This window comes from Hyalella azteca, unplaced genomic scaffold (genome assembly GCF_000764305.2).
Source record: "Hyalella azteca isolate HAZT.00-mixed unplaced genomic scaffold, Hazt_2.0.2 contig2572, whole genome shotgun sequence".
Classification (NCBI taxonomy): Eukaryota; Metazoa; Arthropoda; class Malacostraca; order Amphipoda; family Hyalellidae; genus Hyalella; species Hyalella azteca.
The window spans coordinates 1-25860 of record NW_025932842.1 but is presented as its reverse complement, the minus strand read 5'-3'; the positions used below and the strand labels follow the sequence as shown (position 1 = coordinate 25860).

Genomic DNA, 25860 nt, shown 5'->3' with positions numbered 1-25860 from the left:
ATGACCAGGAATGCGTCGTTGACTTGTGACTCCTTACTTCCTATAAAAAATATAGTTTGTTTTCTAAACGCAATAGGTATCAATATATTCTTTATTAATTTTTATTAATTATAGTCTTTGAGTTCAGATTTAAATTCCAGTTTTATAACTTTACCGTTAAAATTATCTACATTATGTGAAAAAATAAGCGCTAGAAACAGTAACTGTTCAGCTAATTTGTCGCGTGCTTTCGAGCGCAACAGAACAGAACGACTGCGGCCGACGCTGCATTCCATCTCTTAAATAACTCCAGGCTTTCACGATGCTTTTAGCAGAAGTTAAGTTACTGTATATAAATAGTCACGCGAAATTAAAACATTCACAAGTTTTAATGTATCGGCCAAATAATAAATGCGTTATATGGCTGTGAACACTCATCATGAATAATATCACCACCGATTTCTAGCTGATATTAATTGATGATTCTCAACTCGCTTCATATAAAATACTGATGAGAAAGTATTGTGTGTACAAGTTCGAGAATAAATAGTAAATTCCGTACACGATTTACAATTTCAATTACACTTGGGTTGAAATCGCAGTCACTTTTGGCTCAAATCCTTGATGGAAAATACAATTAAAACTTTTGTGCGATTGCTAGTTTAGATTATACATATTTCATACATATAAGTCAAACTGTTGATTTATTCTATCAAATATTTCATTGAGCAGTTGCATCGATTGATTTCAGCATTTTTTAGACACTTGTGATAGAATGGATTGTATTTAAAGTGTGGGCTAAATATTCGTAAGATTAAACGAGGATAAATTCTAGCTTCGAATACCTAATTTTAAATAATTTTAAATACCCAATTTTTAGTTTTCTTCGTGTAGCAGCATTCCCAATGCAAGAGGCTTGCTCTTCCTTAGGACAACATCTATTTTTATGCTGTCAGCGTGAGCACTCTAATTTCGGTATAGTTTAGTACAGTTCCATCCTGTATAGTTGAGCTCAGTATTGATTACCAAACATCGATGAGGATTCAGTCCAACGAACTTTTTCATAGCCTTTAATCGCCGAGCATTCGTCACTCAGATGGCGGCCTGATGCAAATGGATTTCAAATTAGGCCAAGCCTAATCGACCGTGATTCCGTGAACATGATGGAGTGTGGCAGTTTTCAAAACTTTTACAGAATTTAGCTTCATTTGGTTAGAAGCGAAAAACTTATCAATAAGATTAGAAAACTTTTCAGTAACATTTTTCGTATATATGTTCTTAAACATTCACTAATTTCATACTAATACTATTATTACAGCTTGTTTTACTGATTCAGGCTATTCAAAAGACTGAACTTCGCTCAATCTTTAGGTTGAGTTATTCACATTATGCAAGGAATCGGTACTCATTTTCATCTATAAAACGGTTGTTGACGTCATCGCTCGTAGCTTGCAAATAATTCCATTCTGCAGGACACGCGTAAAGTTTTCCAAAACGCCATTCCGGTCGCAGAAAAAGTTCACATAAATTCTTACTCACTTCAGGTTCATATATCAGTCAAATCGAAATTACACGAGTTCAACATCCAGCATATATAGTCTGGAGATATATACAATCGAAATTTGTTTTAAACCTTTTATTTTGATAAATCGTTTCATTTCAGCTTATAGATAGTTTGACTACTGTAGTATCATGGAAAAACTGTACATTCCAAGGTTTACCTCTAATTTTGAAAATGACGATTCAAAAAGCCCAAATTTTAATCAATCAACTGGTGCTAATCATTAGAATTAGTGTGCTATTCTTTTTGGGGCATATGTCATAACTTATATAATACTTTGTGCGATAATTTTGCATATATGGTGCAAGCCAGGCTCCAATCGCTGCCGTGCAGCGAACAATATATTTGCATCATGCGTATTACTAAGGCAATTCCATCTATAAACGTAACTTTTTACTGAATTTCTCTTAATAAATTTTCTTTAAGTATTATCTCATAATTTATTTTGCTGAGGGAAAATTATCGCAAAAGAATTTTGCTATATTCATCCGTTTGACGCGTATCTGAAACGATATTCGACCCGTGATAAATTGTACCCTAGACGTGACCACGGGCAGCGGCGTAACCGACGTCTGCTGATCGCGCCTACGCCTGCACTTGTTCGGCCGAAGTCAGACTGACCGGCCGCGGTTTCATTCGCTCTTTTAGTTTATCAAACCTTAGTTGCCAGTCATTTAAATAAATATTTGTTGGGGATTTCCCTAGTATTATATCCCACCATTTAGACTTGAACCGGACTTAAACCTGACCATGTGTGGTCACCGATGCTGAATCATCTCTTAGAAATTATTTTTTCCGGATAAGTTTGTTCCGGTTTTTGGTAACGCGCTAATTTCTGAATAAATCTACTTGCAACGTTATGGATGATTTTACTGATAAATGTGATTCGTTTCTATAGTAGCCTATATCTCATGAAACAAATTTAGTAACGGTATATCACATTTTACTACTCTCGATGTATAGATGTTATGCTAGCATAAAAGACGGACTAAAGATGGGCCCAATAAAGGTTCCACCAGCTATGATACAGCGAAAACGTAATCAAGTACAGGTTTACCTATGATATATTCTCTATTTCCGTAAAACATGTATCGACGTTCTAAGCGTCATTTCTCAACAGGAATACTATTAAAATCTTTCAAAGTGAATTAACCTAATGGTTTAAGTAAATCAAATCACTCGTAGTGCGGTATGGAGACGTGTGCAAAATTGTGTGAACTGCCATTTGATCTCAGGCGAGGTACTGCATCGAATTCAGATTGAGCTTATTAGCGACTGGACTACGTAAAAGCTATTCCTAGTTGTCACTTTTTCAGTTTTCGCTCCTGAGCTTTATGAAGAATTAAACAGACTGAGCTTTATAAAGAATTAAACAGTCGGATATTTATTAAGGATAAATAAGACAGAGCTTTATAAAGAATTAAACAGACTGAGCGTTATGTAAGGAATTAAACAGACTACGAGCTCAACACAGAAACAATCGCGAATTTTACTTATATTTATTTTTTTAACGCTATTAACTCTCTATCTACCAGTTCGCAGCAAAGACGTTGGCCTGACAGACAGGAAAAGATTTCCAGGTCGTCGGGTTATCGTCGTGCAGCATCCCTCCAGCTGCATACAGGAAGTATGCAGATTGGTCGTTGATATGGACGCTGCTAATATCGGTCTCAGACAAGGGTATCTCCCCTCGTATCATGGGTACGTTGTTGATCTTGACCATGTCAACGTAGAACCACCTGGTACGGTCTTCGCACTGTGTCTCTCCGAGGTTGGGTTCCCTGCCGAGGCACAACTCCAGCAGGATGGACATCTGGGCCTCGAACATGACGGCAATCAGGCGGAAGCCGGGGATGGCCTCGCAGGCCGCCTTGCTGGCTGCGTAGCCCTGAACTTGGGTGGTCAAGCGGCGGTAAATCAGACGGTCGATGGCCCAAGGTTCCACGAGCTCTGATGCAGTAAGATAATAATCTAATACAGGCATATCTAATGTCCCGCTAACTTTTATGTATTTACGAAGTTAATTTGGATAGTTCGAGAAATTATTTTGGAGAAGACTTCATCATAGGCTATTTCTGCAATTTCATATTTTCTTAGATGTGATGTCCAGAGCATTGAAATACCAACGGATACAATATTCTGAGAACGATGTATTGGTGCGAGAAGGCAATAGCTTGAGTAGAGGGATCGCCAAATGTCTATCATGGATAAACATTAATTTTTTATCACTTTGCATGACATGTAATAAATCCATAAATTCTGTCCATGGATGTTTTGCGCGTCCTCAATATATGAAAACGGGAGGCAGGCGAAACAAATGACTGTGAATTTTACTATGAAATTGGGTCAAACGCTTCCTTCCGAAATAGTGTTTGTGAATCGTGTTCAAGAATGAGTATGCAAGTTAAAATATACACAATGTGTTATCAAGATGTGTATTTTGCCCTCTGAAAGGGGTAATAGAAAAAATATCATTCCTTTGCACTAAAAAGCTCACGTTTCCTGACGAAGTACGAAGCCCCAGGTACGTCGCCTGGCCTGTTGACGTAGACGTTTTCTCTGGCCAGCCCGCACACGAGCGCGCCGTGTGGGTGCGGGCGAACACTGAACGCCACGCACGCCGTGTGCACGAAGCACCGTATACGGCACTCGCCTGTGCGAGGAATCAAGGAGAATTAATAAGAAATTCTATGGACAATAGAATTCAGGTAAAAGTTACGTAAAAATCATTAAATTCTTTTCTATTTTAAAAAATACATAACACATTAAATCTTTTGATTACCAACGTCTTCGCATCTTCGTTAGTGTTAATAAACTTGTTTCATCTGTCTTCTATGAAATATTTTGAACCGATATGTAACCTGGATATGCGCCCAGCGACTCTCATAAAATGCGGCGCCAAACTTACAACACACGAACTTTGACGAATGTTTTCAGGTTACATATCACGAGAAGATCATTTACATTTTATGTTGATTTTGGAGCACTTTATCAGTGACTTCCATTTTGCTCAAAGATTTTTAAGCTGCTTTTCTCATATCAGATTACTTTCTATATTTTTTTCGCGAACGAACCCGGTACTAACTTATTTATTGTTAAGATGCAGGACTGATCAAATCTGCTGTTCTGAAAACATATTTTGAAGTTAGCCAACTACCACGATGATCGAATATTCAATGTTTGAGTTGAAAAGAAGCAGTTGTTCTTTTCATAGTCTCTGGAGTAAAAGATAAAATTGAAGAAATTGAGTTCGTTTCTTTGTTGACGAGTTTAACGAAATTGGAAGAATTAATTTATGTAGGATTAATTCACCATATTATTCGTCTATAGATCAATCCCAGTTTGGGTCATTCGGAATTTTTTATGTCACGAGCTCATTTTGAATCAATGGCTCTCTTTTTCTACACAATTAATTAGTTTTAGGCATTTCAGGTACATCAAATCGTAAGTGTTGATGATTCCATTTACGGTTGCGCTCGGTTTTAGCTTCTCTTATAATTCAGAGAGATCGAATCAATAAAATTTTCTTGTTTCCACTTACACTTGCGTTCGACTTGCGTCTCGACGAAGACTTGGCTGGCCGTCAGCCCCTTGCCTAGGATGCCGTAGAAGTCGCCCACGTCATAAATGACGTCAGTGGACATCGTCAGCGCCGCGACGCACGAACCTATGCCGCGTAGCCACAACGCCAACGCCGCCAGCGCCACATCGACTAAACGCATAGCCGTGGTTGTGACAAAAATCTAATCGTCGAGAGTTTTGGATCCAAGTACCGTTTTATCTTACTTAATTTCTGGAAGTGTGATTATTTTTAATTTCACGTTTTATCAGCACATGTTGTCTTGTGCTCAGGAACTGGCCGACTGCAGGCAGCGCTGAATTTAGCCTTCGTGATGGCACACTAAAAGATTTTCAATCATGCATTTGATTGACATTCGACGAGAAATACATTTACGTTTAAATGGAAGAGCGTTTTTGCTTCGATCGAGTTCTTGCATGTACGCCACCTTTGTCATGATATTCAAAGAAAAATCACTCCAGTGTAATGGAACATCAGACTTTAATACCAATTCTCCATGGAGCTTAAAAATTTAATTTTATTCTTCAAATACTCCACAAAGTTTGAATACTATAATTTATTATTCAATACCATACAAATATAAAATAAGACCACATTTTTATTATTATATTAAATTTTTATTTACCCACAATTCCTCAGTCACGCTCAATGCTGCAGCTGCGCAGTGGTATATCGTAATGTACCGCGTACCTCATTTTCTATGCAACTACCACACACAAAACACCAATTTTAGCACATTACTAACGCAGCGGTACAATTAAGAGGGTAAGTGAAACACATACAAACTACACTAGAGTCGTTCAGGTGGCAGCGGGCGCTCAATTGAGTTGAAAGTCGTAATTATAACCAACGATAACTTTTTTTTTGAAGGCTTTTAATATTTTAGTTATATTGGCTGGATGATTGGTTTCACACCTTATGACCTTCAGTAAGTTGTAAAATTACCTACGCGACCTAACCTATATCTAATTCAAATTTATCTTATGCAAATAGGTGACCTGTTATTTCGCCTGCCAAATTAATATGAAGAACATATTATATATGATTTCGAACATGTTTGTAGTTATTTTTTCATATATTGACTAATTTAGTTATAACCAACGGTCCATTAAGAGGTCCATTAGAGTTCATTTCATCTTCGGTTATTCATTCCATTTACTATTGTATCCAGAGAGCTTCACACTTTCAAAACAAGAGATGTCGTTTACATTCGAAAAAAATATTTAGATTAGTCAATTATACATATTTATGTCATTATTTCCTTAAATAATGGCATCAATAAAATTACAGAAATTCAAACAATGACATTTCACGCCGAAAGAATTCTTGGATATTTGCGTGAGCTTTTAGATCCATTTCCCACCGACAGTAATGCACTTTTCTTCGGTGTGTAAAGGCCAATTGCAGTGAACTCGTTTTTCTGATCAATCGATATCAATTAGATTGTTTTATTTTAATCATCATTTTAGTGCTCAGCGCAAACTAACATGGCGAGTAAAATCGTAGTTGTCATTAGTCTGTCAACTTTGACCACCGACTACGTTCTATAATTTGGATAAATTGAAATTCCATTGCAATGTGACCAAATTATGGTACAGGTAAGTCATGGTTGTGAATATGTTCGGGTCAGGACAAAATTTCGTGTAGAAAATGTTTATTTCAACACAATAGAAAAAGGTTTAATCAATTATTTTTTATTTAGTTAAACAGTTAATGAAATTACTGAAAATTTAAAAATATCTTTAAAATCGGAAGAAACAAAAAGGAAACAAAAATTTATTACTTGAAAAAAATTTTGGACTGAAATCAGAAAGGGTATGATAGGTTTTTTAATAAATTTACAACAATTCCATTTTACATTCATGAAAATTTATTAAATAACTCATTTTCATTGCTAGGAAAATATATCACGGTTTTCGAGAATAAACGTGGCATTATCCAGCTCTTGATGAGTAGTAACTTCAAAATTATTACGATTTTCAGGAACTATTTATGGATGTAATAATAATATTGTTAACATATCAGTGGTCCAATTCACATTAAAGTAAATTTGAAGGACCTTATCATGTCAACTTATCAACTTAATAAATCTATAATTATATAATGAACAAATAAAACGTGTAGTTTATTATTTATAAACCACAATTTTTAATTTAATTGACAAAAAGTTCATACTTTTACAAACTTCATCCGACTAATAAATCGCGTTTCTTCGTTGCACGCAAATAATTAATGCAGTGACAACAACAATTTGTGACGTAACAACAATAATTCCGTGACGTGACAACAACAACACTAGATAAATTATCTGGGGAACATGTTAAGTAACATCTCTGTTCATATCAGTACTATCAGAACATTGTTAACAGACCGGATACTGAACAAGTTGGTTCCACAAACCAAACACAAATCATGGTGAAAGCTCTACAGTCCCCAATTGACTGAAGATTAACCTTCATTATAGTGTTGACAATACAATTGACAATAAGCCAGGTAGTTGACCTCATAGGGGTAGATGGTGAACAGACAGAAACCTCAATATATAACAATTCAAAAGTGACGATATAAAAAGAACATACGCCATGTTTTATATCCGCTAATATTTTGCTTCTACGACAATATCTGCACGTCCGTTCATTTCCAAATCATTGCATTGCGGTGTACAAGCTCGAAGGCGTTATGTTACTCTTTAAAACATGATGTTATTACCGTTCAAAGCTTTAAACGCGACGTAAACGACTTGCTTCATAACGTTCCTTGGACTATGAGGAAACGTTCATAAGCAGCATACTACCCGACATCTACCAGTTTACCCCAAACACGTTGGCCTGACAGACAGGAAAAACATCCCAGGACTTGGGGTTCTCATCGTGAATCTGCCCTGAATGCGCGTAGATGAAGTTCTTATTATTATCGTTGATAAGAACGCTGGTAACGTCGGTATCAGCCAAAGGTGTTTGCCCTCGTATCATGGGTACGTTGTTGATCTTGACCATGTCAACGTAGAACCACCTGGCACTGTTCCCGCACTGGGTCTCCCCCGGGTTGGGTTTCCTGCCGAGGCACAACTCCAGCAGGATGGACATCTGGGCCTCGAACATGACGGCAATCAGGCGGAAGCCGAGGATGGCCTCGCAGGCCGCCTTGCTGGCGTTGAAGCCTTGGACTTGAGTGGTCAAGCGTCGGTAAACCAGTCGATCGATGGCCCAAGGTTCAATACGCTCTGGAACATTCACACGGACATTTTGTATGAAAAAATGATTAAATCCAGACTTTCTTATCAAGCAAGCAATGATAATTTTGCTCAACCTTTTAGTTCTATTCATAATCGTTTTGTTTTTACAAAACAAAATCCTCCTAGGTATCCTTCTAAACAATGAAAGATATCATGCTGATTTGTTTACAATATCTCATGAACACAGATTGAATACCAGGGACATAATAAGTAAAATTGTATCCTGACATCCTTTACGAACATAGACTAGAATGATTTCAGCATTCAAATGTTCATGAAAAAATGCTGCATGATTTTTGTCCGCATCCTGAGCGTTAGACGACGTAACGAGGAGTTGGGCAACGTAATTAGAAAATTGAAATTTTTTTTCCTCCAGAGTTCTAGCAACAGTTCACTTCAATGACATTTTAAATCCTATTTTACGCTGAACATTTAGAGACAATGTTATTTACCCAATATATGAAAATAAACCCCATCACACTGCAAGCCAATGGAAAGGATAACTGTATATTATAGGAGATATGAAGAAGTCTAAAATCACGAGAGGTAGCTTTTCAATCAATAAACATACGTTTCCTGACGAAGTACGAAGCCCCAGGGACGTCGCCTGGCCTGTTGACGTACACGTTTTCTCTGGCCAGCCCGCACACGAGCGCGCCGTGTGGGTGCGGGCGAACACTGAACGCCACGCACGCCGTGTGCACGAAGCACCGCATACGGCACTCGCCTGTGGGGATAATTCTCCAGAATTAAAAAGTGACGCAAGCAATTTATTTTTTGGACGGATGTTGAGATATATTATCATTGTACAGGTTGATTCATGTTTTTATCACCCAGAGTTTCGCATCTCACAGCGCTGAGAACCAAAATCTCTCATGTTTTGAATTATTTGAAAGATAACATATGATTACAAAACCAATAGATTTTCAATGAAATTGGCCAAGTTTCCTTAGTACTGTATAATATACAAACGATAAATAAGCTCACATGACGTCTCGGATCAAACAAATCAAAGAGTTAATTAATGAATTCCATTCTTAATTGGAAATAATGTACAAAAAATTGACTAACCTTACTAAGTGTTTAAGGTTTTGTAATAAAGACGACAAGGAATCAAAATCAATGATTCCTAAAACTCGTCTCAGTTTAGCGGTGTGATTCTAATTAAACCATCAAATTTGTAGTTTTAAACACGGATATTAAAAAAAATTCGTTCTCATGTTCAAATGACGCATTTCAATCAGAAAACTGATGAACTTCAATTTTAACTTCATCAAGCTATGAAGAAAAATCATTCTGTTTGGGAACGGCTCATACAATGCAAAGTATCTATCGCCCAATTTAGTCATTTTCTTTCCTAGTATATTTAAAATATTTATATAATATAAATACAAGTAAACTAAAGTAAGCGGCAAGAAGAATTCGAATTCTGTGAAATCATTTGAAACAACTGCACAGTTGGAGCAAGCGAATGTAGTTTAATGTTATGTGATGAAACTTGTTTTCTAAATGTTTTCATTTTTTGTTGACTCTCGTTTCTAAGCTACTGATTTGAGATTTTCAAGTGTGATAACATTTATTTCAGATCTTCTTGTTGAAATATTTCAGCAAAAAAATTTTGTAATGCAAAAAGCGCCCTGATGAAATCGTATCAATATTTTTTGTCAATCAATTTAAGAATAAAATTAATGATAATTAATCAATTTTTTATCAATGAAATCAATGTATCAATGTGATTTCATATGAATTTTTCCCCGAATGTCAAATGTTTACTTCTTCCAATGTTTCTCAATTTGATTCACAATCTCTATCGATCGTCCAGAAACAAACTTAACCTAATTACAGTATATTGTCGGTCAGCTGATAATTTTTACTTGAAATAAAGTTCGATTGCACCAAATTAAATCCGATAATCGAAATTCCAAATTCGTAAAAGAAACTCTACATTACTCATTCATTCCCGAAAAATACGGTTTAAATACATATAATTGCGATGATTAATAATAATAAATATATGATTAATAATAATAATAATAAAATAATAATAATAATAAATATAATTGCGATGATTATAGTCTGTCTAAGCCTATAAAATTTCACTCACAGGTGCGTTCGACTTGCGTCTCGACGAAGACTTGGCTGGCCGTCAGCCCCTTGCCCAGGATGCCGTAGAAGTCGCCCACGTCATAAATGACGTCAGTGGACATCGCCAGCGCCGCGACGCACGAACCTATGCCACGTAGCCACAACGCTAAAGCCATAGCGCATAAGTTCATGATCTTTCTCTGGGATAAGCGTCTTTATTAATATATCTGCCTAATTCGATTGTATATGTTTTTTTAATTTCTGTCAATAAAAATATAAAATTCTATTGGTTTAATACAATTAATTCTAAAACTATTCATATTTTTTAAATTTTGTTATATTGTTTACTTAATCTGACAATATGCCACTAAATTTTCTAAGGTGGCAACGAAAGCTGTATTTACTCGTGATTTTTCACTGTGGTGGAAATGAAGAGAGCATTTCGTCGCATTTCAATATGCGATAAAAACAGAATTAATTTACAGAAAAAAATTAGGCATTATTTTTTAATGAATCAAATAGTTGCTACATTAATTTTCAGTTACATTCTCGGGTGCTGTCGAGAACAGAGGCACAGAACGACTGCAGGCAGCGGTGAGCGCTACTATCGATAATGTCCCGCTTGAGCTGTGGCTTTGGAAATGGCTTTGTGAAATGAATTGAGCTGTGAAGCAATTCACAAACTTGTCACAGCACATCAAAGAAATGACATGTGAATGTGCATCTGTTGAATACTAAATCCGATAAATAATTGCGAACTGGCGGAACATATCTCATCATCGACTTGAAGCTGAAAATAAACTTGACCTCATAACTCACATTTCATTTGGAATGCACCTGAAAATGTGCAAACTCCTTGTTCCAAATCGTGAAACGAAGATTGAATTATTGGAAATCATAGCTTCATACCTTTTGAAACATACACATTATCTTTGTGATCCAACTATACATGATTTTTGATAATAATGCAGCCTTATTTGACTCACTAGTTACAAAATATTGAACATATTTAACGCATGATATTACTTATTCCTAGCAAAATGTGGTACCGCCTTCCTCATCCAACCAGACTGCGGGAGAATTCGCACAAGTCACTCAACTTAGGTACTATCATGCAAGAAGTTTTAGTTCAAATAGAAAAGCACATTGCGTTTTCACAATATATTTCGTTGATTGGAACAATTTCTTGCGCAGTTGCATTGTGCGGTTCCACACTCATCATCAGACCGTATCTTAAACATTGATGGCTAAAACATAGAAATGATCTTAACTAAAAGATTGACAAAATTTAAACACAAATTTAACAGTTATTTTATCCAAAATGTTGATCAATAACTGAAGTATATCCATTAATTTTCCCAAACAACACATTTGCATAATTCTAATTGTGGAAGGACTTATCATTTTTATAAGAAATGCTTTATGTAGGATTTACTATATTTTGTTGTTGGAAATAATCAGTTCGTACCAATTGAGCAGATTAGATAGATATCAGAGTATCTATTTCAACATAATTCGAGAAGACGGCAAGAATTCTTTCCAATTTGATGAGACTTACTTTCTTATATAAGCCAATACTGAATCGCTAGAGTCCCAATTATCGGCGATAAAAACAGTGTGAAAAGGTTACATAGAAAATGTGCCATTATGATAATTTCTGAGAACGCCAGCCTCAAATTTTACATCCATTCATAATCTGACGTATGACATTGCTCGGCTTACATTGCAACGAGATTAATTATTCTTGAAGTAGCTTAACCATTCTTCCCTAAATGATTTAGCTTCAATCATTCTGGTATACTCTAAAGAATGATGTTAACATGCGGTTGTATTGCAATAGGCACTCGTTAGTGACTTAAGGGGCATTACGTCCTAATTTCCATTAATTATTCTTAAGCTCTTTTTATCCAAATTGAATTACTAGGTCAAGTATACGTCAACTAGCCAAGTGGGTAAACTGTAAACAGACCGGTTAACAATCGTGTTAGGGTAACAGCCATTTCATTGGCAAAAGTCCTGTTACTGTAAACTACTCGGTTACGGTTGCCAATCCTGTTACATCAATAACCCTGTTATGATTAACATAAAAGCTTCTGCATAGACAGGATGCTCGCAGAGAATATATAAAACAATTTTGAATTAATTGACTGAATTTTTTAATTAAGCTTTTAAGCAAGCAGCTTTAGAACTTCGTGAAATTGATCGACCACATTGATTTCAGAATCGGCGAATTTCGATGACCGAGGCGTGATAAATCGGTCAAGCCTCAAACGATCGACCCAGCTTCGTAGCTGACTGAACTGACGCATTTCGGGGTGAGTGGCAAGTCGATGGCTCGGTCCCGGCAAAGTTTAACTCTCTCCCAACCGATAATTAAATATTATAAGATAAATAATATATTATGAACTATAACACTATTTTCCTAATGTTGCAATGAGATACTCAGTCAATAAGCAAGGAATCAAAATCTGGTTCTAAACCACACGGTTTTATGATTGCATGATATCAACGTTGCAATCAGAACGCTAATTTTCTTCTCTTAACTTACAATTTGGTTCGAGCGTAACTATTTCAATGTGTTTCGCGAGTAACTATTTTGATTTATAAACATGGCCATGCGATACCATCATTTCAATGCTGTTCTGTAACATAGACACCATGCGAAATATTATTACGGTAATCTTAATTTTATTCCGTTTTTTCTACTACTCGGAAGTAAGTGGTTTCAATCTTAATGTAATCAGAAATTGCCTGCTTCGTATACAATGCGAAGATTAATATAACGTTATAATATTAGAATACTCCACGGAGTTTTGTCCTGATATTAGAGTACCTTTCAACTCCACGGAGTTTGGTCTTGAGATTCAGGTATCTCTGCACCCCACGGAGTTGAACTTGGACAAAATGAACCTGAGTGCTCCACGCAATTTGAACAAGAAATTAAAATTCCATCGTTGCAGACTTTATCTGGTTCAATCAACGTTGAACCAACCTCTGATCACGAAATTTAAATCATGCTGAACCCTGGACCAGTATTGAAACTTAATCAACGTCAATTTGGCAACGTCTTGTTGACGTTATAATACAACGCGTTATGGCTCATCTACATTGTTTCGACTTTGAAGTTGTGGCGTTTATAACGCATCGTTAAAATGTTGGAATTGTAAATAAAATCTATACTGAATTATATTTTATTGAATGATAATATATGCATGAATAATAACGATGTAAAGACAGCCCCACATTATGCCAGGTATTAACAAGATACTCTGCTGTATCTGGTGCCTCTATCATCACTCTATCATCACCACACCACACCACACGGCACGAGTGTTGAGCACCATGCCACTAGCCATACCACACCCTGAACTCAGTTCCTGAACTCAGTTGCTCAATTAAAATTTTTTATTTACATCACGTTCCTCATTTGGAGTTTTAAATTAAAATAAAGTTCATCACTTAGAGTTTAATATTAAAATTAAGTTCCTCACTTAAAATCTTTTATTTACTGCAGGTTGTTTACTTAGAGTTTGAAAATAAAATTAAGTTCCTCACTTAGAGTTTTAAATTAAAATTTAGTTCCCCGGTTAGTATTTTAAATTTACATCAAATGACGATCTTATTTCGGATGAGAATTTCTTCAGCAATGCGCACAATATCCATTTTGAGGAATTCGATCTTGGTTATTGCACAATTCCTTTATCGTATTTTCCTGCGTAGGCCTTAGGCTTAGGCAAAATTTCAACACATATACTTCCAAAGAGTTTTATTCGATGTCTTCGGACAACATGTCTTGTTTCTGTGAGTTGAATACAAAGTCTTAGCAATGCATCAAATACTTTGAACATTTCGATGCGACTGTCAATTAAACTTTGGCACTAAGCAAAAGGTGATCCCGTTGCCTAGAAAGTTTAAAATTTTAGTGTAATTGCTACCTGAATGTTTAACATGGTATTTTTGACATGCAAGTGACCTGAATTCATCCTGATCACAACAATAATATTGATTTGGCCTGAAAAATAAACGGTCTAAGGTGCTACAGTAAATGTGTGGTGGTATATCCTCCTTCAAATGCACAGGGAATATGGTTAGAATAGTTAGTAAGGTTCAATGTGGTTGGTTCAAGGGATTTCTCCCTTGATCTAAGTTACGTCGTTGATCTCGATCAATCAGCGTAGACGTTGATCAGCGTAGACTTCCCTACCATGCTTGGATGTGAGCAATCATGTTCATCATGGTACTTCACTGACACTGAATTTGTAGTAACAGGGATTAGAAAATTTATCTCAATTTTTCCCACGTATATTTTTCAAAACTGCTACAATATTGCAAGCGTAAGAATTACTTCTCGCTAAAAATCGCTACAATATTGCAAGTATACGAACTAATTTATCCAAAAAATTTCTACAATATTGCAAGTCTAGGAATTAATTCAGGAAAAAATTGCTGTAATATTGTAAGTAGAAGAAAAAATTCACTCGGTGCAATTGTCCAAGGTAGACACGGAACGAATGGAATTGAACTTCTGATCATAGTAAATAATCAAGAATTGACTACACATTGACATAATAACATCAATACCCAATCTTTTCATGAAATTACGATTAACTGGATAAATGGAAACTATCATTAATAAGTGAGTTAACAAAGTGCGGTATAACTTCAACGGCAAGTTAGGTCGACTAGTTGTCGTGTAGGCCATATTCATACTATAACGGGATACAAAATTAACGGAATTTCGTGGTAGAAAACAATTGAGACGGAACTTTCAGAACTTTCTTAAGCGCACGTAACGATCTATATTCTCGTATCCGACAAAGTACCTACACACAGCCGCGAATTTCTCATCTATTATGGGAGTGTTTTGCTTGAAAAGCCCTCAGTAATATGCTGATGGAACCAAAGACTCATAAAAATTTCTGGAGGTACGGTTTCAGATTACGAATAAGATTGCATGACAATGTTCTGGATGAGTTGTTTCAAAATAACAAAAGCGGCAGAATCTCTTGATGCCGACTTTTGGTGCGATAAATATTTTTCCCATTCACCCGTGTTCAAAACAGATATCATGCAGCAAAAAAATCATAGATCAGAAAAATCATCAGGTATCATGCACTGAATCTTAAAAAATTGCTAATGTTATTTTAATAGTGAGCTCATAAGTAGACTTATGAGCTCAAACTCAGATTTATGAGCTCAAAAGCAGACTTATGAACTTAAAAGTAGGTTTAAGAGCTCAAAAAATATATTTATGAGCTCAGAAGTAGATTTATGAGCTCCTAGGAGATATATGAATCCTAAGTAATGAATAAAAGGTATATATTTTCACGCATCCAAAATCTATTATTAAGTGACAAGAAGATTTTAATACTAGAGTTATTAGTTTGTGTGTTTGTCTGGGCATCAAACTCAGAGTGTAACGTGCACACAGAAAAATGAATGGTTCTTATTGTCCAGATAGCGGCACACTATCTCACGCACATCGCAAGCAGAGAGCAGACGTAGCACTGATACGTGTGCCGGACCTGAGTAACGATGACCCACTCAGTGAACACAAGTGAGAGAAACTTCATTGCGTGGAGCTCCACGTATCTTTAATTGTAATTCAGAGTTTAACTCGTTGTAACGTTGTAGCACATGAAGGAACCAAATCTGAACCCTTTAGGGTCTCCTCTGCCAGCGGGCCTTACGGTTCATGGACGATTGAAACGACTAACGATGAAGTCCAGGTCGATGTTTAATTTAGAGATTTGCAGAAATTAGCGACACTTGAGTGGTCCAGATGACGTAGAACGTTAAAAAGCCGTTACACTAGAAATACAGCAATAATGGGACATAAATGGTAATGATAATAGTGAATAATGAATGAGAATAGTTAATAATAATACCGATGATAGTGAATAATGGCAATGATGAAGTGAAGTAAGTTCTCTCTTCAGCCGTCTTTCGAGGAGTGCGGCGGCTTGAAACCTAGAACACAAAACGAGGCCAATATTCGGCCCGCTACAAGAAGTCTCGCTAGTTCTTCATGCTGCAGATATTTCTGTACCAACTTATTGCGATATTCTGCTACTTTGGAAATTCAGAATCTGGAATATATGAAGCTGATGAGCAAACTGGAAAACATGAAGCTCTTTAGAAAGAAAATTAAACTCCCCTGAAAAATAGCTATTAGGGTTACAGTTTTTTTTAACACCAAATGTAATAAAATTTTTGATGTGTTCTACAAACCTGATAAAACTCTGGCTGAACCGATTAAAATCTACAAAGTGGTACACGCCAGATTGCAATTGAGCGTAACTGAACATTGAACAGGCCTGATAATTAACCTACAAGCAACGATAAATCTACCCTGCGCTGTACATAAATTCGGATTAACCATACGGATGATGCTGCACAGGCTGGTTACTAACAAGATCGCCAAAAACATTGATGGGTAATTGAGTAAAATTACTATTACCCCGTAAACAAAATTTTTTATGGGATAAATGGACAGAGTTGAATTACCTTGCATATTATTCGACATCTAGATCTACCATTTCACGCCGAAGACGTTAGCCTGACAGACAGGGTAAACTTTCCAGCTTGTCGCGTTCTCATCGTGAAGCAGCCCCGAATGTGCATAGATGAAGTTCGCATTATTATCGTTAATAAGAACACTGGTAACGTCGGTATCAGCCAAAGGTATTACCCCACGGATCATGGGTACGCCGTTGATCTTGATCAAGTCAACATAAAACCATCTCGCTTTCAAAGAAGTTCCGCACGAAGTCTCGCCCGGGTTGGGTTTCCTGCCGAGGCACATCTCCAGCAGGATGGACATCTGGGCCTCGAACATGACGGCAATCAGGCGGAAGCCGGGGATGGCCTCGCAGGCCGCCTTGCTGGCGTTGAAGCCTTGGACTTGAGTGGTCAGACGGCGGTAAATCAGATGGTCGATGGTCAAAGCTCCCACAAACTCTGGAATGAACAGATGGATATTTTGTACAGAAATTATCTGGGAAATCAATCCCAGAATGTCTAGAACCGTAGTGTGAAAATAGGTTTTATGAATATATAGGAAACCATTGTACCCTACATAGACTGATAAATGGCATAATTTTGCTATACTGCTTATAAAGTGGGAAGTCAGAAAAATCCTACACAATATGATAATGAAAATTCCGACCCTTGCATTGTCTATCGCAATGAGAAAGATACACAGAAACAGATTGTCTAACTTTCATGCAAAAATATCATATGTATCGAATTTGCAGCTTAACAGGAAATCAGTTTTGACATCTAAATTGAAAATTTTATCTTTCCTGACAAAGTACGATATGGGGACTTATAAATACATTCACAAGTCCTCATTAGCAACAAAATTTGAGAACTTACGTTTCCTGACGAAGTACGAAGCCCCAGGGACGTCCCCTGGCGTGTTGACGTAGACGTTTTCTCTGGCCAGCCCGCACACGAGCGCGCCGTGTGGGTGCAGGCGAACACTGAACGCCACGCACGCCGTGTGCACGAAGCACCGCATACGGCACTCGCCTGTCCAAGAAACAAGTGAGAATTGCCTACAGTAAAAATGTATTGAAAGTAATCTTTTATATTTTATTTTATTTTTAGTATCAAATTTCAAGTCTTATGAAAGTACATGAACTCCATGTTCTTCATATTAGTTACCGGAATTGGGTAAACTAATTAGGGTCATGACCTTTATTTTTTATTATTGGTGATTTACTTTATTTGAATGAATCCGAGCGAATTAATTTGGTGTCTCAACTCACACTTGCGTTCGACTTGCGTCTCGACGAAGACTTGGCTGACCGTCAGCCCCTTGCCCAGGATGCCGTAGAAGTCGCCCACGTCATAAATGACGTCAGTGGACATCGCCAGCGCCGCGACGCACGAACCTATGCCACGTAGCCACAACGCAAAAGCCGCCAGCGCCACGCCGACTACATTCATTGTCTATGTACAAGATAATAGTCTATATTTTATATGTACTAGTTATTCAAGTTCTTTTTGTGATCCAATTTTCTGATTCGATCTGTTTACTTGGGTTCACAAGTTCTATTTTGATATTCGTAGATTTGTAAAGATCCCAACATGCTATGTTTTTGATTTAAATAGTTTACAGCTATTTTGTTCTGATAACTAGGGATGCGTCGCTGACTTGTAACTACTTATTTATTCTAAAAATGATCATTGCTTTTCAAAGCGCAATAGAATTCAAAACCATTCTTAATCATTTTTAATTGACTAGGTTCTTTGTGTTCGCATTAATACATAAATACTATATGTAAAAAATAACTGTTAGAACAATAATTTTTCAGCAAATGCGTTGCGTGTTATCGAGCGCAGCAGAACAGAACGACTGCGGCCGACGCTGCATTCCAGCTCCAAAATAACCCCAGACTTTCATGATGCTTCTAGCTGCACTAAAATTCCCGTATATAAATAGTCAGTATAGTCACGCAATATGCAAATATTCGCAAGTTTGAATGTATCGGCCAAATAATAAAAATCTGGTATATGGTTGTGAAAACTCACCATGAATAAATCACCACCGATTTCTAGCTGATATTGCTTGAAAATTCTCAACTCGTTTCGTTTCAATACTGTGAAAAAGTAGAACAGAATTCTGGGTCTAATTAAGTTCGAGAATAAATAGTGAATTACTGGGCACAGCTTACAATTTCAATTTCAATTACACTTGGGATGAAATCGCAGCCGCTTCTGCCTAAAATACATAATGGAAAATATAATTAAAACTTTTGTGCGATTTCTGTTTTTGATATCACATTATATTTCATACCTTCACCACGTGTATGCTGTCAGCTCGAGCATTCTGAACCCTCACTCCGTGTATGTAGTCAGCGTGTGCACTCTAAACTCAATATAGTTTAGTATAGTTCAGTTCCAGCATAGGGCAAAATTAATGAGCTCAGTATTGATTTGCAAACATCGATGATGATTCATTCCAGCGAACTTTTTTCATTGCCTTTAATCGCCGCGCATTCGTGATTCAGATGGCGGGCTAGTGCAAGTGTATTTCAAGTTAGGCCAAGCCTAATGGCCGTTGAATATGGCTGAGTTATACAGCCTTCAAAACTCTTACAGAATTGTGCTTAGTTGATTAAATGCGTAAAATTAATCAGTATAATCAGAAAACTTTTCAGCAACATTTTTTGTAATCTATGTTCTTAAATATTCACTAGTTTCACACTGATAATATTATCACAGCATATTTACTGTTTCAGGCTATTCAAAAGACTGAACTTCGTTCAAACTTTTGTATGCGTTACTCACATTCTTCAAAGCGACGGGAATCATTTTCATTTATTGCAAGGTTGCTGACGTCATCAATCATAGCCTGCAAATAATTCCATTCTGCAGGTCACGCTTTAAGTTTTCCACAACGCTACTCGGATCACAGAGAAGTTTTGCATCAATTTTTATACACTTCAGGTTCTTTTATTACTTAAATAGAAATCGTGCGAGTTCAGCATCCAGTGTGGTCTTGACATGAACATAACGAAATGCGTCTTCAGCATTTTATTTTAAAAAACTGTTTCATTTCAGCTTATAGATAGTTTGACTACAGTTAGTATCTTGGAAAAACTTTGCATTCCAAGGTTTACCTCAAATTTTGAAAATGATGATTCAAAAACTTCAAATTTTCAATCATTCAAGTGATGCTATTCTTAACATTATTGTGCCATCATTTTTAGAGTACGTGACATAACTCGCCGTCAATATGCTGTACAATAATAATAACTGCAAGGATAATTATGGTAATTTTCTAAAATTATATTGTAGGTCAGTGATTAATGCTACTATATATATATCTTACAAATAATATATTATATAATAATATATACAAAATATAATAATATCGTACAAACTTGAAGCAAGTTAGGCTGCAATCGCTGCCCGGCAATGAAGAATATATATGCACCATGCGCATTAAAATGTATTTTCATTTATAACGTAACTTTTTACGGAATTTTATTTCATATATTTTCTCGGAATACTATCTCATAATTGACATTGCTGAATAAAAATTAATGCACAATAATTTGGCGAAATTGATCCGTTCGACTAGCCCATTTCTGAGTGAATCTATTTTCAACATTCTGAATGATTTTACTATGAATATGATTCATTTTTATCGTAGCCTATATCTCATGTATCATTTTTATTAACGGGTTAGCCCATTTCACTGGTCTCGATGTTTAAATGTTATGCTAGCAGACAAGACGGATAAAAGATGGCCTGAGTGAATCTATTTTTAACATTATGAATGAATTTATTCACGAATGTGATTCGTTTCCATCCTAGCCTATATCTCATGTATCATTTTTATTAACGGATTAGCACATTCCACTTGTCTCGATGTGTAAATGTTATGCAAGCAGACAAGACGGATAAAAGATAGGCCTTAGGTTTCACCAGCTATGTTTCAGTGCAAACATAACCGAGTACTGGTTTACCTATAGGCCTAGTATGTTATATTTTCGTAAAAAGGCGTATCGACATCCTAAGCGTCATTGTAGAATGAATCTCAACTGGAATACCATCAAAAACTTTCAAAGTGAATTAACCTTATGGTTTAATTAAATCAACCAAATCACTCGTTGTGCGTTAATTGGGCAATAAAACACGGTCCTATAAGACATTCTAATAGCACAAACAATTTCCTGAGCACAATTTATTGATTTTTTTGTAGTTTTGAGGCTCGAAACCTCAAATATGCGAAGCAAAAATGTGAAAAATAGATAAGATTAAATTTACCTGCAACGACATGAAGAAAAAACTTTCCATGTGCAACACTTCATGGTGAAATGATTTTTTTTACCATCAGCTGGTTATTCCTGATTAGCAGACTTCACGATATCGCCAGTTCACCCTAAAGACGATAAACTTTCCAGCTAGTCGGGTAGTCATCGTGAAGCAGCCCCGAAGTAGATGAAAGCGAATTTATCTGTTGGATCGGTTATAAGAACGCTGGTAACGTCGGTATCAGCCAATGGTATTTTGCTTCAGATCATGAGTACGTTGTTGATCTTGACCATGTCAACGTAGAACCACCTGGCACTGTTCCCGCACGAAGTCTCCCCAGGGTTGGGTTACCTGCCGAGGCACAACTCCAGCAGGATGGACATCTGGGCCTCGAACATGACGGAAATCAGGCGGAAGCCGGGGATGGCCTCGCAGGCCGCCTTGCTGGCGTTGAAGCCTTGGACTTGAGTGGTCAAGCGTCGGTAAATCAGACGGTCGATTCAGACAGTTTCTGAAGGTACGGCTTCAGATTACGAATAAGATTGCATGACAATGTTCCAGATGATTTAATCCAAAACTGCAAATGCGACAGAATCTCTTGGGTCGGAGATTTGTGCTATATATATTTTTTTAATTCACCCGTGTTATATACATAAATCATGCAGCATTTCGCTGTATCTTAAAAACTTGATGATGTTACTTTAATAGTGATCTCAAAAGTAGATTTATGAGCTCTAGAGTAGGTTATGAGTTCAACGGTAGAGATCTGAATCGCAAGTAATGAATAAATATATTTTCATGCATCCAAATTCTATTATTAAGTGACAATATGACTTTACTTCTCGAGTCATTAGTTTATGTGTTAATCTAAAGCAACAAACTATAGAGTGAAAGGTACACACATAAAAATTAATGGGTCTTACTGTCCAAATAGCGACACACTTTTCACGCACATCGCAAGAAGAGAGCAGACGTAGCACTGATACGTGTGCCGGACCTGAGTGAAGATGACCCACTCACTGAACACAAGTGCGTCGCTGAGTGTACAGTCACTCGAGAAACTTCATTGCGTTGAACTCCACGTATCTTTAATTTTAATTCAGAGTTCAACACTATGTTCCCTGATGAAACTAAATCTAAACCCTTTAGTGTCTCTGTCAGCGGGCCCTGAGATTCATGGACGATTGGAACGAGTAACGATGAAGTTCAAGCCCGTTTTACTTTAGAGATTTGCAGAAATTAGCGACACTTGAGTGGTCCAGATGACGTAGAACGTTAAAAAGCCGTTACACTAGAAATGCAGCAATGATGGGCACAATAATGGTAATGATAATAGTGAATAATGAATGAGAATAGTTAATAATAATAATGATGATAGTGAATAATGGCAATGATGAAGTGAAGTAATTTTTATCTTTAGCCGTCTCTCGAGGAGTGCGGCGGCTTGAAACCTAGAACGCAAAACGAGGCCAATATTCGGCCCGCTACAAAGAGTCTCGCTAGTTATTCATGCCAGCAGATATTTCTGTACACAATTTATTGCGGTTCTCTGCTGCTTTGGAGATTCAGAATCTGGAATATATGAAGCTAATAAGCTAACTGGAAAACATGAAGCTCTTTAGAAAGAAAATTAAACTCCCCTGAAAAATAACTATTATAGGGTTACAGGCTTTTGGAACATCATTAACAAGGTAATTCCAAATGTAATAAAATTGTGGATGTATTATAAAAACCTGAAAAAAACTATGGCTGAAAAGATTAAAATATAAGTACATGCCAGGTTGAAATTGAGTGTAACTGAACTGTGAAGAGGCCTGATAATTAGCCTAAAAGTAACGATAAATCTACTCTGCGCTGTACATAAATTCGAATCAACCATACGGATAATGCTGTACAGGCTGGGGATCAACGAGATCGTCAAAATCATTGATGGGTAATTCAGTACAATTACCATTTCAAAATTTTCTTAGCAGAAATGGACAAAGTTGAATTACCTTGCATATTACTTGACATCTACCAGTTCACGCCGAAGACGTTGGCCTGACAGACAGGGTAAATTTTCCAGCTTGTCGCGTTCTCATCGTGAAGCAGCCCCGAATGTGCATAGATGAAGTTCGCATTATTATCGTTAATAAGAACACTGGTAACGTCGGTATCAGCCAAAGGAATTACCCCACGGATCATGGGTACGCCGTTGATCTTGATCAAGTCAACATAAAACCACCTCGCTTGCAAAGAAGTTCCGCACGAAGTCTCGCCCGGGTTGGGTTTCCTGCCGAGGCACATCTCCAGCAGGATGGACATCTGGGCCTCGAACATGACGGCAATCAGGCGGAAGCCGGGGATGGCCTCGCAGGCCGCCCTGCTGGCTGCGTAGCCCTGAACTTGGGTGGTCAAGCGGCGGTAAATCAGACGGTCGATGGCCCATGATTCCACGAGCTCTGGATTCGTAAGAATTTTCATGAAATTGAAGAGCTTATGAGCTTCAAAGATGATTTTAGTTTAAAATGGACGTATTAAAATTGTTCGGTTAATGTATAAAAACGATGAAATTCGATTGGAAATGTCACTGCAGCCACATGAATTTAATAATTTTTAGGTTGAATATAGATGTACAGAAACATCATAGAATGTTGGTGTGGGACATATCCAGAGAAATTTGTATAATTCGGACAATAATATCCGCCATTCATTAAAAGATAAATTGTATACTCGAAAGGAGGACTAAGAATTTGACCGACTTTGTGAATAATTTCGGGCTTGAAGCTGTATGAGAATTCTTCCTGGCAGTCAAATTAGCAATAAAAAAATTACCTTAAATAAATTATGTTAAATCGCTAGAATATTTGCTATGGCTTATGAGCCTCTCAAAACAAACTGAACAGTTGCAGCATAACAGACAACCCGAAACAATTTTAAGTTACGCGAAACCTGGTAGGACGTAAACATTTTTTTAAAATAAGGTTTGTTCAAGAAGAAAGTAAAAACCAGAGAGTTCTTAATTCTACATAAAAAATACAAGATGCTTTAAATCTTTCTACGTACGATTCCTGACGAAGTACGAAGCCCCAGAGACGTCGCCTGGCGTGTTGACGTAGACGTTTTCTCTGGCCAGCCCGCACACGAGCGCGCCGTGTGGGTGCGGGCGAACACTGAACGCCACGCACGCCGTGTGCACGAAGCACCGCATACGGCAAATGCCTGTGCGATGAATTGAGTGTGGCTCATTAGTGATGAGAACTCTTGCGTAATGTGCATGAAAACTCGGCAACAAAACAGCCGAATTTTTTTTAATATCAATATGAACCTACGTATTTAATAATTGAAAATATTATTAGTAACTGGCTGAACTTGATGCATGTGTTTAGTAACTATAAGAAAGATATCACAGAAAATTATTCATCCTCAGGAGTTTTTTTCTCCATCAGTTACCCATCAAATGAACATCTGTTTATGAATTGACTGCAAAAGGCAATTTTAATTTAAAATTTTCAGTTTGAGAAATTTATGCTGGCGAATCTCGACATGGCTAGAAGACATTGCTGACTTTGTTCTAGATAAATGAATCAATAAGTTGAAACATAATATCTTTAATATTGCATTTTTAGGATTATAAGAACGCGTTATTTTTTGGGATATTATGTCTCATATTTGCGATTATATCAGTGGCTCATATATTCACAATCGAATATAACACGAATCAGTTAGGTGGAATCAGGTTAGGAATCAGTCGAATATCAGTTAGGTGGATGTAGCGTTCTTCTTCCGACGTCCATTCAGTCGACGTCATCGTGACCTCATCTTCACTACGGGCCAATCACAGGCCCGTATCAAATATCTTGAAGAACAATCAAGCAAAGTTCAAGAATGCCGATCTTAGTGCATTCGAATGAAGTTTCTCTTCTTCATTTAATTCCTTTATTGGTAGTAATCAAGATCGAGACTCGATGCTAACATATGAAGAGTACTAATAAACGTCTGAGCGTGTGTGTGCAACCCTCATCTGAAATGTATTCAAATTAATTTGTAGAATAGTGAACCCCATTTGAAGACTAGTCATGTCAAAGAGATCTTCATATATTCAAAAGAACTTGCGCAATAGGATTTTACTCAGTTGAGCGCGTGCTGATGCCACGTTTTCGTTATTATTAGGTTTGCGATAGCTGCTTCGGAATTGGGTAACTTCGAACAGTGTTTTCATGGCATTTGATTTAAAAACGTACTGTGTACACAGAAAAATAATCTGTCACATTGTCCAAATAGTGACTCGATTTATTACTCACATGACATGCAGGAAGCGGCCGTGGCACCAGTGCGTCATTCATGTCGGGCCAAACTATGTCAGAGTGACCCACACATAAACAAAAAGTGCATCGCTTTTTGGACAAAGTCAAACTATTTCTCTGAGTGCAAGGTTGGACCGTACGCGTAAAGTTTTGCTTCTGAATTAATGTCTATTTAAACTGATAATTATCGATAATATAGGTTTTAGGAACGATTTACAATTTTACTTGAAATTTTAATTTGCTCCTTAAAATGATGTAGTACATTTCAAATATATATATATATATATATATATATATATATATTTTCCTTGGTATCATTAATTCGTTTCCATTCGTATTCACATTATTCTACCTGTTCTTCAAT

General features: G+C 36.9%; 1 protein-coding gene across 1 annotated transcript; it reads right to left on the bottom strand.

Annotated features, from left to right (window-relative positions):
* Positions 1–2959: 2959 nt before the first annotated feature.
* Positions 2960–10624, bottom strand: LOC125179547. Its single transcript, XM_047885619.1, has 3 exons — positions 10460–10624; positions 8927–9082; positions 2960–3490 (listed from the first exon to the last, which is right to left on the bottom strand). Exons 1-3 carry the CDS (start codon positions 10614–10616, stop codon positions 3069–3071), a joined length of 735 nt encoding a protein of 244 aa, XP_047741575.1. The 5' UTR covers positions 10617–10624; the 3' UTR covers positions 2960–3068.
* Between the last annotated feature and the right edge of the window lie 15236 nt (positions 10625–25860).